At 45.0% G+C, this 19,413-nt stretch overlaps 1 protein-coding gene across 2 annotated transcripts in view; it reads right to left on the reverse strand.

Annotated features, from left to right (window-relative positions):
• Positions 1-19,413, reverse strand: part of LOC118785094 (LIM domain-containing protein 1) — a 30,691-nt gene that overhangs the window by 3,248 nt on the left and 8,030 nt on the right. Inside the window, exons 2-8 of one of the 2 annotated variants that reach the window (XM_036539630.1) lie at positions 15,823-15,924; positions 8,210-8,277; positions 7,152-7,214; positions 5,547-5,677; positions 5,208-5,213; positions 3,034-3,085; positions 654-722 (exon numbers count right to left, since the gene is read on the reverse strand). In XM_036539630.1, coding sequence (XP_036395523.1) covers positions 654-722; positions 3,034-3,085; positions 5,208-5,213; positions 5,547-5,677; positions 7,152-7,214; positions 8,210-8,277; positions 15,823-15,924 — 491 coding nt within the window. The remainder of the gene's footprint in view (positions 1-653; positions 723-3,033; positions 3,086-5,207; positions 5,214-5,546; positions 5,678-7,151; positions 7,215-8,209; positions 8,278-15,822; positions 15,925-19,413) is intronic. The other variant, XM_036539631.1, reaches the window with a different exon arrangement.

A 19,413-nucleotide genomic window follows, 5' to 3' on the forward strand; every position in this document is an offset into this window, starting at 1 on the left:
TATGTGGGGGGACGGTAACAAGCAGTGTTGAGGCAATGAATAACAAAACAGCTAAAAACAGTTATTTTCATCATTTTAAAAATGCAGCAGCCATCACGCCAGTGAGGCAGGGGTGACATCACTAGGATGGGGAGTGGCAATGACGTGTTCACAGCCATGTTAAAAGTGTGGACACTGTGGTATGAGTGCAGTTCGATTCCCAGCGCATCCAGTCACTCCAACACCTGCTGCCATCCCTCAACTTCCCACTATTCACTCACCAAAGTACTTTCAAGTTTTCTTCATATCAAGGATGTCACATTATTATATGAAAATGCCTGAAGCATGTCTGCTTCATACACTCGTTCAGATTATGGCCAGCCACATTCTTTGTTTGCTTTGGAAAAGCTCCTGTCCAGGTTGGTACAAATCACAAATATTTACAGTTGCACAATGTACAGTTTGCTTTCGGAGTAGACCTATTCAAGAAAAATCTGTTGCTCAACCAGAGATCAGTGAACATGTCCTCAACCGGGGGGTTTGAACATACAGCACTCTGGACTCAAATGTAGAACGCTGACTTCACCGTGACCTGTGGGAGGTTATGGCAGGGTATGTGAGGTTGGGCATAGTAGTGAAAGTGCAGAAGTACCAGCATCTCCGATGGCACTCACCTCACAGTGATAGCACTCCACATGGTAATCCTTATCCATGGACACCACCCTGATCGTTTCATCGGAGCCCTACAGAGGGAGACAGACAGGCAGACGGACTCAGAATCCCATCTATAGCAGCTCTTTAAAATCACAGCAAGCAGTTAAGCAAACAGCTTGGCCCTTTAGTTTTGGTTCAGTTCAGTTGCTCACGGTTATCCTCACCTACAAAATCGTCTCATCCAAGGTCATGAACACAGTTAATGTCTTTAGCAACAGAGAGCACACCACTCAGTAGGTTCTTTCATGTGATTCAAGGGTCATGACCCCCCCCCCCCCCCAATGCCTGACTCACAGATAGTGAAGTACTCAGAGACAAACAGGGGGAGACTTGATAACCAGGCAAGCAGATCTTACTGATCTTTAGATTTCACCCTCAGCACATATTGCTTAGATGAACACTCCTCATCCCAAACAGCCCCTGCCCATCATGCAGTGCTTTACAAACAAGCACACACCACCCAATTGCCACAAACCTTTGGCACAACAGACAACTTGTCAGACTGGGGATGTCAAATCTGTAGCCTATGAACCAATTTTTTTTTTTTTACTTTTCTTACCTTTTTCCCCATTTAACATTTTACATATCTGTATTTTTCTACTCCCTTTTACAAGTAAATATCCATCTGTATAAATGGATAACATTGCAAAAACCTGTAACTGATGTAAGTCGCTCTGAATAAGAGCGTCTGCTAAATGCCAATAATGTAGTAACGTAATGTATTTCAGCATTTTACCCTTTTTGGGAATAATTCTGGATTTTGAGAATCAAGTCACTCTAGAGGCAGCAAGAGACAGAACTGCCAGAGTGCTTCGTCATTGCATCCAATCACTCTTCATCTTAGTCATCGCCACACACTCTGCGTCTTTTGCAATGTCTGTGTCTTCATTATGTCATCACATCTGACGTCTGTATTGCGGAGCTGGAGCTGAGCAGCCACAGAGAAATATGGCCATGTTTGACACCTCTGGGGCTAAGATGGTACTTCAACAATGTCCACACAGAGATAAGCCCGCCGAGCCCGCTGCGAATTCCACCCTCGCAGGGGGGTGGTGGAGGGGCTGCATTCCTGACAGGTCAACTCTAATTTTGGAGGGCTGGGGGTGTGGGAGTGAGCCAGGCCTGGAGCAATGGATACTCATGGTGTGAAGTACCCTGTGAGGAGACCGCTGTCTCTGTTCATACATGTGTCAGAACCCCTTTTTCTATGATTGGGGCCTATCAACACCCTCATTCACTCTTAGCACAAACAACTGCCACTCCAAGATCCCCCAATGGGATTTGGGTGATGTGTATCTCCGTTTAACAGATCATTCATCCATGTGAACTGTGACGTAGTGGGTGGCATGTGTCTGTAGGCAGTTTATTGTGACAGTGCAGCGCTGTGCATTAAAAAGGACAGCAAAGAAAATATTAGCACTAGAGAAAATTAGTTTCTCTGGAACTGCTATTGCTGTGGGTGCAAGTTCAATTGGTCCAGTTCAGGAGCTTGGCCTAGGTGGGTGAAGGAATTTTGAATCTTCCCAGCACAGTCTTAACATCTTGTCCATATCCCTCACATCGGGTTCAAGATCTCAGACAGGAAATACCGAGGGGTTGGTCATTTTCTTTTTGCCCAGAAAAACTGGTTCAATACTCTAGTGGTGATTGTACTAGTACTATGTGTTTGATGTTCAGATTAATCTCGGACCACGCAGGTATATGATCCTTGTACGCTGCTCCAATTTTATTCAGCAGTTAGGAAATTCGATGGAGTCAAAAATGGCAAATTCATTTTGCAAAACAAAAATCTTCAAATGACAGGCTACAACAAGGGGTCAGCTTTCCAAAGACTTGGCCACGCCCACAAAGGGTGACATCACCTTCTCTATGCGCCAGTCTGCTGCATGAGTAAAGCATTCCCTAGCTTCTTTTTCCTGCAAGGGAACACCTGATACCTGTTATTATTTTAGAGGCACACTGTTAGGTCATCCAAGACTCACACTTCACCTTCCCTGTAATCTAAGTCACTAACAAATGGAAAAAATGAAAAAGAATCCAAATCATCTGTTTCAGACAATGGTGTCATCAATGTTTTAAAAAGTTCCCACAACAATTGTAAGGGTGATGTTGAGAGTGGGGTTTTCCAGAAATTACTTTGGGGTCTTATTTCTGCAATTTTCCATGCTGGTGTAAGTGTAGACATTATTTATTATGTTTTCAGAGTCTGATTATCACCAGTTAAAATGAAAGTTGATTTTCCAGTTCTTTTCTTTTGCGGGTACATCTGGACATGTGTCACCGCAGCCTTCCTGAGAATACTGGAGAGTGCACAGTCCGCAGGGCATTGTGGGTGCTCACCTCAGAAGGCAGGATCGGCTGGTTGCATGCGGCGCATTTGGGTGCCAGGACCCTGAGGGAGAGGGCGAGAGAGCAACAACAAGATGGGAAAAAAGGAAGCTGCACTGAGATCCCACAGGAAAGACAGGCAGGCTCAGGAGGCTCGCCAGACATCCGTGCAAACTTGGCTGCCTGTTTCAGCATTCTCTCCCTGTATCCAAGGAAGCCCCCCTCCTCACTACAGTCACCTGCTCCTCATTCCCCTTCCATAAATCCCCCATTTCAGCCCTGGAAAGTTACACACAGCAGGCCATCCACATGCAGTCTGGGAAAGAGCAGAACTGATCAGACCAGCCACTGCCAGAGACAGGAAGTAGCCAAGTTTGCAGATGTGCTGGCGCCCCCACCTGAATAACTCAACCCTGAAAAAACCACCAGGAAAAAAAAGAGAAAGAATTCAGTTTGGTTTCTGAGACCAAGACAAATTTTGTATCCACAGATGGCCGGCACCTGATTGTCTGAATTCTCAAACAATGGCGCCTGCATTTTGCAGCACAGGAAAGCATGAACAGATTTGATTGTGGTAGGATGAAAAATGCACACACATACTCTCTCTACAGTCAAGTAGTCACATATTCATGTATACACACACTTCCTCTTTCTGTCCATTCAGACACAAACAGATATCCTCCCTCTGACCACACACATACAGCCACACAGACACACAGACACACACACACTAATGGTAAAGAAAACATACAGTAGGAGCGTACAGTGGAACTCCTACAGGGAAAAGAAAAAGGTATGGTTGATATTCTGTGCTAATATCACTGGCTTTGCTGGTTCTGGCTACAATTCTTTGTCTCTCAATCAGAATGGAGGCCTGGGGAAAGTCACTGCTGAGCACTCAGGATTTCTCTTTCCACTAATGAACAGGAAACTGACGTAAGACCAGAAAGATGCATATATATTGCTCTTAAAAACAATGGCTTCCAGATCTGTATATTATATAATTTATATTAATGCTGTTACTATTCCAGGTACTGTTTACAGGGTATATTACTCAGATTATTGCAATGAGCAAAGAGGTTCAGAAAATGTAAGATCCAAACACCAGTGGAGTATACCAGTGGAATGCATAAATGAAATAGCTACACGCAATCAAGGAGATCATTTCCAAAAAAGTCAAAAGCAGGGTGATTCACAGCTCCCGGTTGAGTGTGGATGCAGTGCTTGGGTCCCAGACTGATGTCTGAGTGCTGATTGCTGTAACAGCAGGGCGTCGCATCACTTGCCACAGCTGCAGCGGGCCTGCTGGCAGTGACGTATGAAGTGTGGCTGGGTGTCGGGCGTCTGTCTCGGACTGGATTCGCCGGGCTGTCTGACTCCCTGTGTTGTGCTTGGCTGGGCGTGCCAGCCACGTGTCAGCCCGCATGCATCCATTTGGCTAAGGCACGCCTCCCCCTTCCCCTCCCCATAGCCAATCACGCGCATTACTAGCGAGGGATTTTTCCGCCGGCCTTGGAGCGCAAGAGGTAGCCACGAGGACACAATGCGGCCATTTTATTCATGGCCTCTCCTCTGAGCCGTGTGCACCTCTGAACCCGGCAGTGATGAACGGAGCAAGCTATCCTTTGTTGGTACAATATGGTTTCAATTGGGATTAACTGCAAGAAGCTGAATGAAGCCAAATGTTTTCCAAGGGAACAAAAGTACAGTGTGAGTGCGGACCTAAGAGCCTGGGCTTGGAATACTCTTCTCTATAGCAGCCAAATATTTTCCCAGAGGGCACTGCTCAAAACAACACTTCTGAATAATCAGGGGCAGTTGCCACAGCTGAGACTCCAGATTGGTCACACTACTGCCAGCCTTATGCCGAGATGTCCCTGTTGTCATGTTCGTGTGTGACCTCTCACCTGACAGTGGCTGGGATGACAGTTGGTGTGCATGTGTGTGTGTGTGTGTGTGTGTGTGTGTGTGTGTTCAAAGAAACAGACAACTGATGAATGATTATGGGAATGACTAATGTATTTCGTGAGTCAGCAGCATTGTTATGGGGGTGCCTGTATTGTGGTGGGGTAAGATGTGATTATGGGGGTGACTACATTGAGTCTCCTGGCATGATTGTGGGAGTGAAATCTACAGCACTGTGGGGGGGGGGGGGTGGAGAGCCAGAATGGGACCAGTCAATTTACCTTGCTCTGAGGCCACCATGTGGACATAGAAGGGGGGAGACAAAAGCAAACAACATTATCAGAACAGGATGCAGCAATCCACAACAGTAGCCTTTACCCACTAGGAGGAGCTTGCTTACATGTACATACACACACAAACGCACAAAAACACACAATTCCAAATGCAACCAGACCAGATTATTGATCATTAGACCCACATAGACCAGGTGTTGCGTTTTTTGCCAAGGTTTCATGCTTTGCTGGTGCTGTCCACTACACATTATTGGAGCGACTGGTTCCTTTCATTTGAGACCACCAGTTGTGTAATTGTGTTGCTGTATGTGTGAAGTGTCCACTCACTTGTGGTAGTCCCTCACGCAGTAGATCTTGTTCTCAGTGTCCACAGTGAAGGGAACTCCATCCAGACTCTCATTGCAGACCACACAGCGGAAGCAGCCAGGATGGTAGGATTTCCCCAGTGCCTGCAGGATCTGGGGATGGGTCAGAGGTCAAAGGGCAAACTGTAAGCCAACCCTGCATGTTTCAACAGTTTAGGGGGATTGAAGCTGGACAAAGGCAGCTCATTAAGTTACATTAAGCTACTTTAAGATCATGTTAAATGGAGGTGTAGAAATACTAAGACTGGGGCTGTTGTCATTTCTTACAGGATTTATTTCCTTACACTCTGTACATTATTCACACCACCCATGTATATTGGTGGGTAATTCCTGATGTGGTTCAGGTTAAGTACCCTGCACAATGGAACAAAATCAGTGATCCACGTCTGCATGTACAGCCCCAGAGATCATTGCAGAATTGATGACAATCATATTGAAAGTGTTCCGCTGCCCTTCCTACACAAGATTCCATTCTAGTTCTAAACAAACAGTCTTCATTTTCCAAAAATCAACTTCATGTCACCAACTCCAAAGAAGATAAAAAAAGATATCCATGCATTAGCGATTAAAAAGAATTAGCCTCTGCCCCTGTTAAGACAACCACATGTTACATCTTTCCTAGAACTGGACCAGGGCTAGGGAGACCACACAACAACAACAACACATCTGATTGGTGAGATGTTTCCTACAGCCACTGAGCATGAGGAACACATGCTAAACCTCGAATGAGGGAGGAAATCCTTTGTGTGCAAAAGTGCTGTTAATGAACAGAGACCTGTGATCTCGCACAGTGTGTGCACATGTTTATGTCCTGGTTTACCCTCCCCATTTCACACGCAACGAAAGAGATGACACACTGCTAAAATCACCACTTCCTCTCAGCTTCTCTCCAGATGTGCCCACAGGAAATCCATTAGGGAAAAGCTCTGCACTGAAAAGAATCTGCTCTCAGTCGGGTGGAGGACATTGGTCGGACAGTTATTAGGGGACCTTTGTGTTTGTGAGCAATTTTAGTTTAGCTGCAGACAGCTTTCTGGATGTTCCCAAAGGGTGCAGCCTCATCAATAAACATCTTGAGTGAACCAAGGAGCTGAGCCTGTTTTTCAGATTAGAGCCGGTCTGGTCTGCTGGCCGCAGAGAAAGTTCTAAACATAGCAGTAGGTCCCTCTTTCACTAGTGCAATTTGGCCCAGTGTAATATGCATCCAGTACATCCCCTGGTCTCAGTGCTAAAGGCCTAGAGATGTGCAGCCAAGTCAGCACTCATCAGCGCCGCGCTGGTGGCTGGACTGAAACATTTTAGCTGAGCAACACTGGACCCCTCACCTCAAGCCCCTCCCAGTGATATTTTGACAGTTAAGACTAGGCACTAAGCGGAAAAATCATGGAGCTGGAACAGACATCACTGTATAAGCGCACACACACACACACACACACACACACACACAACCACCCACCCACCCACTCACACCTACACCTACACACACACCTACACACACCCACACACATGCACATGCACACACAAGTCAGGGAAGTTCAAATAATTGGAGGAGTCACAGGAGACTCACCATGTCCATTATTAGATGTCCGCAAACGTTGCACTTGTCCGCTGACTGCTGGAAACCGGAGTACTGCCAATTACAAAGAGGGAGAGAGATGAGGATCCCAGACGCAGAGAACAGGGGAGGTCTTGTGGAAAACTGCGCAGCCCGCTGACAGCGTCTCTGGCCAAGTTACTCATCACTTTCCAAGCTGGGCCACTTCCCAGCCTTTCCAATCTGTTATGAATCCCACAACAGTGTCCCAGAAACTCTGAGACTTAGCTACGGACGGGTCCGAAGGCGGTTGTACGGTTTCCACTAAGTGCTGTGGCTAGCCCAAACAACAGCCTGCATATGCCTGCAGACCAGACGAGATTTTTTTTTAAAAAAGCAGCAATGTAGGGGTGTTTAACACCAACTACAAATAAAAGGAGGAAAGGGAGGGAGGCCTGCAGTTTTCAGCCCAGAATTGAAATTGAAATGAATTAATTTGATGTAAATTGTTCATGAGCATACTTCTGTTCCTCTTCAGCCTGGAAAATTAACCCAAGTCCCCAAATTCAGTTGTGTTCAGTCATGTGGAAACCGAAGTCAAGTCACCGCAGAAAATAACCAACACAAATGTGCCCATTTGTCATTAAGGTGTGAGGCTTAAAATCCCTCAGTGAAAGGAAAAACACAAATGGATCTCCTAAAAAGGGTCTAAATTACTACCAGGCATTGCAGTAAGAAACTAAAACAAAATTTAACAGAGCAATTTGAACAGTGCTGTAATTGCACTAGAATGAAGTGGAGTAGTGGTGTTTTTACTTCAAGGAGCACCTGGGACTGTTTTCTGAGGGACATAAACTCTGGGAAATGTTTGGTTGGCTACTCCAAGTCAGCCTTGAGGGATTGAGGGGTAACTCTGGAATGCAACATTGGTGTCTGTTTGGTATTTCAAGTCCAGCCAAACACTCATTTACTTTTTTCCCCTGAAAATCTTACCTGAATTTAAATTCTCATATTTGGATTTTCTGTTCTTTTTTGTCTTACACATTTTTCTCTTTCAGAACCCGAATCATAGAAATATATCAGTCACTCACCAGGAAGTCCTCTTCACAGAACACCTTTCCACAGACATAGTAGAACGCCTTCCCCCGCAGCCGTCGACCTGAGACAGAAAGCAAAAGTTGGGTGAATTTCCAGTGAGCTTCACTCCAACCTCACTAAACTCACAACATTCTTACACCATCCTCTTAACTCTCAACATGATACCAATTCCATTTTCATTACCCCAAAATGACATGACAATGCTGTGAGAAATACTGTGCATTAGCTGAGCAAATGCTATCAACTGACAGTTCACATTATTTGTCCCCAGAACAGCAGACAGGCATTATTAAAACTCTGTTCTAAACTTAGAAACCAAACAAACAAAAAACAACACATATCAGTTTACACAACCATATTCATTTTAATGTTGTGATCATTTAGGACTTTAAAAAAATCTCAGAGAAGCTTAAAATGGTTCAAGACCTTGAGATCTTTTAGCCATACACCAACTGACACTGTCCTAAAATCACTGTATGAATTGGAAAGGGGATTAAGTTCTCTTTTCTGCATGAGCTCCACTTTTTCTCAGGAGAGGACGCTTGTGAAGAGATTCCAGGATTGCAGATGCTTGGAGTTAATTTCATCCCACTAATCTCCAAACACAAAATCAAATAAACACGTCAAAACAACTCCCTGATTTAATCTGCACACACATCCCGTGAATGAGAGGCATCCAATGACGACAACCAATCCTGCATGAATGTAATTGAGTTTGATAGGATCTAATTAAGAAACAACACTAACTGATTAAATATCTTTTACTTTTGCCCAGGAGAGGCAAAGGTATGAGCCACTGATAGAACGTGGGAGTTTTTCCCCTTTCTTTGCGCACGTTAAAGCTGACCGGGCTTCCTGTGAGAATTCAGGCTTTGTGCAGCATGGTTGTACTCCGGAGGCCAAGACATGGTGTTCATTCACGTCTGGCCGAATTTACCCCTCCTCCACACTGCGCGGATTCATACGGACCATGCCGCACAGGAAGGAGGCGCATTCCTCACATTTTTGGTGGGTGGGGGGGGGGGGGGGGGGGGGGGAGAGCATGGCCGTTAACCCTTATAGTGCTTCCCTGAGAGCCCCAAGAAGGACACTCCCAAACAGGGGCGTCTAACTTGCTGCCACCTTGTGAATATCAGCAGACATGGAAACGCCTTGGCAGGACAATTTGGCAGGTGAATTTCTCGACAGCCTGTGGCCAGTTTAACTCATGAAACATTTCCCGTGTGAGCTTTTGCTGAGAGCTCAGCCATGGGAAGCTGCAGGGCTAAGGCAGATGGGAACGAGATGCAAGGTTTTTCCATCAGCCCTCCTCACCGCTTATGAATAAAGGTGAACTCTGTACATGATTACCGTAGTCTGGACATTGGATTAAGTTATGAAAAATGTAGTCCCTCTGAGTGGCCCAGAGGAGCATGTTGTGCTATTGTGAGCTGTGATATTCTCTGATATCCTCTAATATTTTCTCTGATATTCCCCTTCTGTTAACGGTCAGAGTCCGGAGCCACAGTCACACCAAACTGAAGCAAAGAATGATCACCCTGGGCTTTACCATAAGCCTGCTGTACCCTAACACAGCTGCCCCATTTTCAATGTCTGTGTAAAACAGCTTTTAAGACTGGCAAATAAAGGGTGTCACAAATATATCACTGCTTTGTATCAATGCTTGGTGACCATTTCCTCTTTAAATTTTAGAATTTGACACATTTTGCATGTGTGTGTATGTGTCTATCTGTGTGTGTTGGGGGGTGTCACAGAGGTTTTTGTGGCATTGCTATAGCTCTATGGGACATTTACCTAAAAGAAAGTGAGCTGAAAGAATCACCCAGTTAGATGGGTCAGGATGGAGTAAGGTGGAATCCACTGTTACATGCTGGAGGTGTGGCGCCTAAGAGGAAAGGATCTGGAAATCAAACCAGCAACCCTTGGGTTACAATCCCTTCTTTTTACCAATATGCCTCCGAGACCCCTGTCAGGGGTCAATATCAGGGGTCTCCGTGACTCCCTAGCTGACAGATTTTATTAAAAGCCGATCAGCTTGCCTATCTGGAGTAGTACTCAACACAGTCCTGGCACCCAGCAACCTGTTGCCAGGATACAGAGATTCATCACAGCAGCAAGGGCTACGGGGCTTTTGACAGGCAGCTAGCTTCACTCTCTCCTGAGAGCCAAGTGCTAAAAGAGAAACCTTCCACCGATTACTGTCTACAATGTATTTTAGATACGGAGGGCTTAAGGCCTCACTAAGTCCCCTGTCAGACAGACACAACTTTCTTTGGCAATAAATCCACATCCTCCACAACATGGCAAGGAAAATATTCCTGAGGACCTAAATGAAATAACACAGACCACTCGCGGTTTGACAGGGGTTATAGATAAAACCTTTAAATCCTTCATTCTGTAAACTGTGTAACACCCCTTCTGAAGGCTTACTGCCACCATATTTTGGAAATGTGTACGGGAAAAAAACAAAAGTATTAACCAAGACATTCTTTCACGACCAGATATTCAGCTCCAGTGTTCCGTCCATCCTTTGTCGAGGAGGTTCCAGGTCATAACAAGAGGTTCCAGTGGTGCCTGCATTCCTGTGCTATCTATGGATGTTCCGCTTTAGACCACATCCCTTCCAGAATGCTCATGTTGATCAGAACATTTGCAACATCTGGCCTATTGCTGCTGGGCACTTAATACTGTTGTTTTCTCTTGTCCTTCATGTCATTTCCTGCTTACAAATATGACATCTTCCTTAAAGACGGACATGATTTATTTTCATAAATGATCTATCTAGAATAGTATGATCATTTATCTATGACAGAAGTTATTCAGACTGTAGAAACTGGTAGTCCATTTAACATGCTGCATTTGAAAGATCAGGAAAACAAAATAAAAGAAGAGGCTGCAAACTATTAATTCTGCATCATCCAGTGTGGCAGTGGTGACTTCATCTGTTGCACCCAGCTTTAAGAGAGGTGTATACCAATACAGGTGTGGTAATGGTTACATGCATGGTCTAGGTGCATTCTACATGCACACTAGGACAGACACACTCAGCCCAAACCCACGATTCATCAGGGACCTGCAAGTTGCTCCAACATGCTCAGCGGAGTAGCGCATGTCCCCAAATGGGCTCCAACTTCACTGCGATGCACTGTGATACAACTTGTAGCGTGAGAAATAGCCTTTGGCTGTGTGCAAGTGCATTGTATGATTTCACTGATCTGGAGTCAGGTCTCCTGCACTAGCACAGAGGCTGTGTTGCTGTGAGACAAGCCTGACATAGAACTGACAACTCCAACAAATATGGTTACATAAAGGGGGAAAATAGGGTTACATAAAGGGGAAAAGGCAGGAAAATGTCTGGACTGTTCTCAGTCTACCATTTTGCCAAGAGCTGCGAGGGCACAAAAATTATTAAAAACATATATCAATAAAAACAACAGCTTCCTATTCCTCAAGGATATGGTCATACCTTATTACATTCTAGTGTTAAGTAAAAAGGTCATGTGAATGCAATCATCAGAGACAAAGTACAGAAAAAGACTGGTTATATAATCGGTATTATCAGACCTGGATTTACCCACAGCTGTTCCTCTGAGAGTGAGACACCTGAGGCAAAGGCCTTGGACTACACTGTCCTTCACACCCATGAATCCATTCTCCCGCCTATAAGTTAACTTGTTTTTTCCTGACAGGAAAAAACTATTAAGAGAGTTTTTTCTTTTCACTTGACTCAAGTAGTGTTGCTGGGTTTGACCTTAAACTGTAGAGCTAAAAAAGTACATAACCAGCAACAGCCAACACACCGTCAAATTCTTCCTGCAGTGTAGCTGCAATGTACTCCACAATGCCTTTGCTAAAGCCATATAAACCCTCACATCTTTTAATTTTTTAAACATAAAATCTTTGCATTAGAAACAAAGCCTCTTGATTCATAAGAAAAAACTGATTTTTTTTCTTCGTTATAAGAAAGATATAACCTGACACAGGGCTCAGATGAGTTTCAATTGTCTTAAAATGGGATATCATCACTATCATTCACACCGCCCCACCCGCCCCCTATCAAATGATTCATATTAATATTGCATTACTTTTGGAGAGGTTCTGGTCATTAAAACAGTCTATTATTAAATAGTACAGACCTTTCAGACCTTTGATACATGGCCCTCTATCAAAAGCACATGTACACAGGTATAATTCATTAATTAAGGCAGTCAGACTGCAGCCACTCGATTGGCCAAACTGAGAAGCTGATTAAGTGTGTCAAACACAACACAGTGCAGATGCTGTTTGTGGGCCCAACAATCAGAGCTCTGTCTCCAAGCAAAAAAAAAAAAAAGTCATCCTTCCATCCACCTCTGCCAAATAGAGAGGAAGGTAACTGCATTTCCATTAAGCTGATCAAATCAAGCCAAACAGGGCTGCAGAGATTTGAAAGGGCCAGGGCTGGATTCAAAACAAATATGAACACTTTGTTGATGTGGAAAGGCACAGGGCGAACAGCACATTGGATACTGACACATGATTGACGCATTGCAGGATGATCAAGTAAGCTGGAAGATCCCGAAACTTTGACTGCAGTGGAATTAAAACTGGCATGGTTTATCACCACATGTTCGTCTGGGCTGCAGCTCACTACCCTAAAAGCTTTGCACACACAGTTGGAACCTCCCAGAGGCCTGGCCTGGTTGGTGTCAGAGCACTCTAATCTACTAGCCCTCCACCCTGCTGGGCGAGATTTAAGTCTTACCAGGACTTTGCTTATTTTGCCAGAACCACAGCCTTATATGGGCATCTGCAGCACCCCGCTGGTTATTTTCAGCATTTACCTTTCCGCCCTGCCCCTCAATTACATGTGAAGCTAAATTCCACTCTCAGTTCAACAGTAGCAGTGCTGTTCGTTGTATTTTTTTAGTCTGTAAAGCTGTATTTAACAAAAAGGAGGGCCTTGGACACAAGGACACTCTGTATGAACACACACTAAACTGGTTCACCTCTTTCACACAAATATGGCAGCCCCCCTACCCTCTGTTATAAGACAGAGGAACCTAGGGGGATGGTTGAGGCACACGGAGGTGGTGTTTGAGGAGACAGCGTCTGTGTGGTGGGACATGTGCCGGGGGTGCATGTGTTGTCTGACAGGTCCTTCTGTCCTACGCTGGGCCCCCTCGCCCACCCCCTGGCCCAGCTGACATAACAGTCCCCTACCCACAGTATCAACAAACCAAAATTCCTTTCTAGTGGGGCCCCTTTCTTGCATCCAGCAGAGTGAAGAACCCCAACACCTTCACTCTAAACACTGTGCCCTCAGCCCTCTCCCCTTTACCCTTAACCACCTCTCCCTCACTCTATGCCTCCTCTCTCTCCTTCCCTTCTCCTCTCATTCTACCCCTCTTTCACCCCCCTTCTGTCTCTCCCTTTCTTTCTTCTTCACCTTCTGTTGCTTTCTCAGACAGATAGAGATACTCTTCTTGTGCACAAGTATGAGTTTAGAGTAGTTCTACCGACATTCTATCAACATTATGTAAAGATTAGTGGGTCCATAAAGCGCCTACCCTAAGCCGATGCCTTTGAACAAGCAGACTATCATTCAGTTCCAGACTGTTAGCATCACATCATAATTCTTCTGTGGGGAGAATCTAATTTCACTATTTACTGTCGGTGGTGGCCACCAGAAAGATGAATTATAGAATCACTGATAAAGTCACTATTCGTTTACCAACAGCACCATGTTCACACACCTGTGAATACACAATAGACCCACGTGGCAACGCAGCATAGCATATGCACTGATGATAAGGAATGAAGCAGCCGTGTTAATCAGACATCTCAGAGGATGACGGGGGGGCCAAAGGCCAGGCTGCACACCGCAGACTAATGGAAGCAGCCGGCGCCGCTGCACAACCGGGGTTTTTCAGGAGATAATTGGATGACAGATTTTAATTAGCCGATACAGCCATACCAGAACGGCAACCATCCATAGAATGCTCTGCAGCTCTGGAATGTCACAGGGTCCATTAGACGGTGAAGGGTCACTTTTCAGCATGTGACTGAACGCGCCAATTGGAATACAGTGTACCCAAGGTAGGGCACCACTTGTGTGGTGCAGAGATGTCCAGCGGGCAACCAGAATTAAGTAAATACTGCTCTTGTGGGAAGAATTTAAACTCCTCATGGTAGAGAGTGTGGGAGACTCAGCAAAGCCCATTGAGCATCTCCAAAGAACAGCAGTTGGTCATCCTAAGATTTTAGCTGTGTTCCCCCCCTCTCTCTCCTGCTTCATACTATATACACAAGTGTATGTTGGAGAAACCATAATCACACATCCCCCCACAGCAACACATGCTCACCATACCCTATGGAAAAAGCACATCCACAAGGCCCTCATCGAGGAAGGAGTCCAGAGGGAAGGAATCCCCAGCACCACTGACAGCAGGGCAACCTCTGACCTCCTGCACTTCCTGTTTCTCTCTTGCAGTCACTTGCCTTTGGTTAGACCCCACTCTCTCATTCTCAGACAGAATGCCCTGAATGCGATTTCGGCCCCCACATTTCTCAGGCTCGGCCTCCCGCCCAGTAAACAAACTGCCTTTGGCCCCGAGGGAATATCAGCAATAGCACTGCCATTAAATCAAGCTGTCTTCTCACGTTACTCTCACATTGTTGGTCACAATGCTAGCCATAGGTTAGCACATACATTTGAATGATTTGAATTTTTCATGTGATCAACAAAGCACCTGTTCAGAGGAATTGACAAATACCATATCATTACAACATGCATTTACTCTTGGGTACCCTCATTCCAGATATGTTACATGGCATGCATTGTATGCCACATTACGGATGACCATGATAATGCTCCACATGAGATTAAAACTTATCATCTCTAGGTCACGGGCTGAGTGAGTTATGCTTTTTTACAGCAATAAACAATTTAATATTGTTTAGATTCTCCTGATCAAGGAGACAGTACTCTGTCTTAAAGACATGAATCTCTCCTCTAATGCAGATACTTATCTATAGTTCAAGGCATGTAGTGACTATATATCCCACAATCCTCCACTGCACATGGAAAATGAAGTCAATGTGAATTTACCAAAGGTGACACACCCTTAAACCAAAATAAGAAGAGGTAAATGGTGGAAATAAGTCGGCTGTTGCTTTGGGCTCAAAGCAGGAGATGACAGGAGTGTGTGGGAAGAGTGAAAGAAAGACTGTATACTTGCTCTTTCCTGCCAGAGCAAGAGCTCCACAAAGAACTAGAGAGAAACAGTCAACCTAGTCAAGCACAAAATATCATGCAGAGTTGAGCTGGTTAAGAGCCTAGTATTTGAAGGATTAAGCTTTTCAAAAAATGTGGATTGTGGGTGTATTTAGATTGTGAATGGGTCATGTATGTACATGTGTGAATCAGTGGGTACTTACTCAGGTGAGCTTGGTAGTGTCTGGCTGACTGTCTGAGTGTAATAATGTGTATGTGACTGCTGTATTTGTGTGTGTGAGAGAGAGAGAAAGAGAGAGATTAGATAGATAGATAGATAGATAGATAGATTCCAGGCATATAGTTTAAGTGCATGAGTGGATCTGTGCGTGGAGGGCCGGCTGTACTTACTGCAGGCACTGCAGGTGAAGCAGCTGTCGTGATAGAGGCTTCCCATTGCCTGGCATGCCTGGCTGGCACCGTACACTGCCTTGTTACACTTCACACAGCTACCTGTGAACCACAGAAGAACCAGATCAGAAAAACAACTCCCTGTAAGCCAAAACGCAACCAGATCAGGTTAGACAGCTCACTGTGGGACTGCAGAACCAAATCAAATACTCACAGTCCCTCCATCCAATTTTGACAAACAGGTGTTTACAGGAGCAACTGATCAATTCTGCTAGGATTAGAACATACAACCCTCTTCTGATCTCAGTTCTTAACTGCAGTGGTGCCCCAAAAACATTTCCAGACTCCTGCAATTACTGTTTAAAGAGCAGAGTGCTGGAAAGGAGGCACATAAGCCAAGTGCAAACAGCTGTACATCTGTACTGTGGCAACGCCAGCCATCATTACCCACAATGCCATGGGCAATAGGAATCTTTCAGGTCAAGGGGGCCTCTTTTGTTCCGATCTGCATTTCAGAAAAGGTAGGAAAGATGAGAGAGGTGGAAGGAAAAGTCAGACAAAACAGGAAAAACAGGCCAAAAAAAAACTCCTTTGGTCAGGAGCAGGCTGTTGTCACGACGTGCCATTAAAGGGGGAAATATAATCCAATTTGCTTGTTTGGCTTGGCATGGGTGCTGAGAACTCTGTCCCATGCACACTGTAATCAAACTGGAGTGTTCCCACCAAATATACCCCCAGCCCCCACCCCCCTGCTTTAATTCTATAAAGAGCAGAAGGTTGAGGAAAGGCTGGTGAGAAACACTTCACAGCGCCTCTGTGACGGGGGGCACTTGGCCGCCCGCCTAGAACCATAAGCCGCCACCCCTGCATGTGGAGGGCGTGCCAGACTACTGTGACATTTTACCGCACACGCCGCCGTTTGTTTGGGAAAGCGCGGGAGCAGGAGTAACAGTGTCAGTCAGAGGCACACCCCCTTCTGCCTCCTCCACTGTCTGTCAACGCACCGCGGCAGCAGGTGGCCTCCAACGTACATGGAGGCATTTACGGCGTTTGAGCGCGTTGCCGCACTGATTAAATTCACAGTGGACCTCTCTAAGTGAAAAAGGGAGCAACTTCCCTCACCCCCTTCTCCAAAGTGTTAGTTTAACAGATATTTCTTCTGGCATCTCCGATTAATGACACCTCCCCTAGTGTGTACAGTCTCGTCTCACTAAATAGCACTCAAAGGCTATGAACAGCAAAGCCATTACTTGCTTATTAAGCTGCGGTCCTGTTTATTCTGTGCAGGATGTCGGATCTGACCGCGTGGTGAGATGAGCCTTCGCACTTTGGATGACTCATTAAACACTCACTCCTTCACCACAACCTTTTAAATGAATGCTATCTACGATGGACATTTATTTCAGTATCGCATCTCTGTTTTAGCCAATGTGAGAATCATATCACAGTGCCCTATATCTAAAATCTGACATCAAAACAAAATGCACGACGGTGAGATTAAACAGGCAATAACTGATACTAGAAAGAGCTAGTGGAAAATGTGCAAAAAATACAGAAAAATGAACAGGGTAAGAATTCACTGCTTATTTATGAGTGCAGTGCATTTCTCAATGCCCCCAGCTAGCATGTAACAGTGAAGGAAAGTTGCTGAGAGAACTAGAGAAATAAACACATGATAAAAGTTCCTCTTTGATACATCATTGCTCTGATAGAGAGCTACATGCAGGGATGGGTTGGTGGGAGGGGGGCAGCCATCCAGTAGCGTTTTGTGAAGATAACAGTGTCACACACAGAATATTCCCTAAAGGGACAGACCTCACCCACAGAATCAGACTGGACACAAAGGTTCCTCTGTTGCTTTCAGAATCTAGCAAACATCACGCGTCCAACATCTGCCTACTCTCCTCAGCCTGTTCTTCACAGAAATGGACTAAACCCAGCCCAATCCTCATAGACATGGCCATTGAAATAGGCTAAATCAGACCCTTTTGGCATAGACTGAGCCACAGAAATGGGAACAAATGCAGCCCCTCCCCCATGGACATAGGTTACAAGGAATACTCAATTATTCCAAAACCATTAACAATATCAAAGGAGTACTAGCTGAAATCTTAGGGAGAGGACTTTCTGGAACCTCTCATGCAACCACACCACACCACATCAGTGCTTGGTCATTTTATTTAGAGTCCAGGGGGCAGTTAGTCTATTCATCCTATTCCAATGAGTAATGTAAGCCAGTACTACATTATCTTAGATTCGGACTCCTCAAAGCTGGGTTTTCCAACAACGATATTAAATAAAAGATATCATGCTTGAGTCAGTAATGGCACTTCCAGCTTACAGGGCCTTAGACTTCACAAATACAGGGCTGGGCTATGTCATTAGCCAGCAATGACAGGGAGTCCATAGAGCCAGAACACAACTGGCTTTCCTTACAGGGTGGATTACATCAGCCCGGGTTCCCTCATCCAACCACTCAGAACTGCCCACTAACAGGGGTACTGTTCAGGGTTGCAGGGATGGCAACGATGGCAGCATATCTATCCTCCATTCAGTCCTTGCTCCACTGCGGTGCACTATGGGATGTGTAGTGTAAAAAAATAATAAAATAAAAAATAGCCATTAGCTGCAGGAGAATACATTGTATTCCATCCATCACACTTCAGTGCTCCTATAAGAGTGCAGTGGAGTTGCAGCTAGGTGATCTACAAACAATCACCAATTCCAAAGTTAAACTGAAAACAGGGAAAAAAGCATAAAGACAATAACAGAAAGTGGCCTTTCCTTAAACTCATTTCATTAAATTAAGCTCTAGTGGTTAAAGTGTCTGCATGGTGGGTTTAAAAATAAGCACGTCACTGCAAAACAGGATGAGGAGAAATGGAAAATACATAATAGGAGAAAAACTGAGTCTGACTCCCTGTCTGACTCCTCATCATCATCTGGTCTTAGTCATAGATAACAGAAACCCTTATTAAGAATGTGAGGTTCGTATCTGTGTGTCATGGGGAGTGGGGAAAGGAGTGGTGATGTGATTTTAAAAGCACCATTATAAATCAGGACTATAATAATACTACTTTCATCCGAAGCAGGGGTTCCACTAAATTAATGACTGCCTGTAAGGAGCCTGAATTGGAGTTCTCTACTTCCTGTCAAGCAGTATCGGCATGATGATTTCTGCCAACAGGAAGTACTCTCTCTGACTGCCAAGTGCCCTTTGGACTCCAAACCCAATGTTTCCTTCAGAGACAGACGGCATAAACCAGGCCTATAAACTCTGAGCCCCAGATATCGCTTTGCGTATCCTTGCTACAACTGCCAATCAGAGTGAACATCTGCCCTTCCCCAACTGCCAATCACAGCAGCCCACTGCCATGACACATTACAGCTGCAGAAGAGAACAAGAAATGGTTCAGCTCCTCTGTACAGACAGTGCTCTTCCTGTAACAACACAATGACCTGACTCTTCCATTATGGTGGACCTGGGGTTGTTGCGGTCTCCATTGGTAATGAGGTGACTTTATATTTAAAAAAAAAAAATTCCTGATAGACAGGAAGCAGTCTTTACATCATCTCATATGTGATGCCAGC

The sequence above is a fragment of the Megalops cyprinoides genome, chromosome 10 (genome assembly GCF_013368585.1).
Source record: "Megalops cyprinoides isolate fMegCyp1 chromosome 10, fMegCyp1.pri, whole genome shotgun sequence".
NCBI lineage: Eukaryota > Metazoa > Chordata > Actinopteri > Elopiformes > Megalopidae > Megalops > Megalops cyprinoides.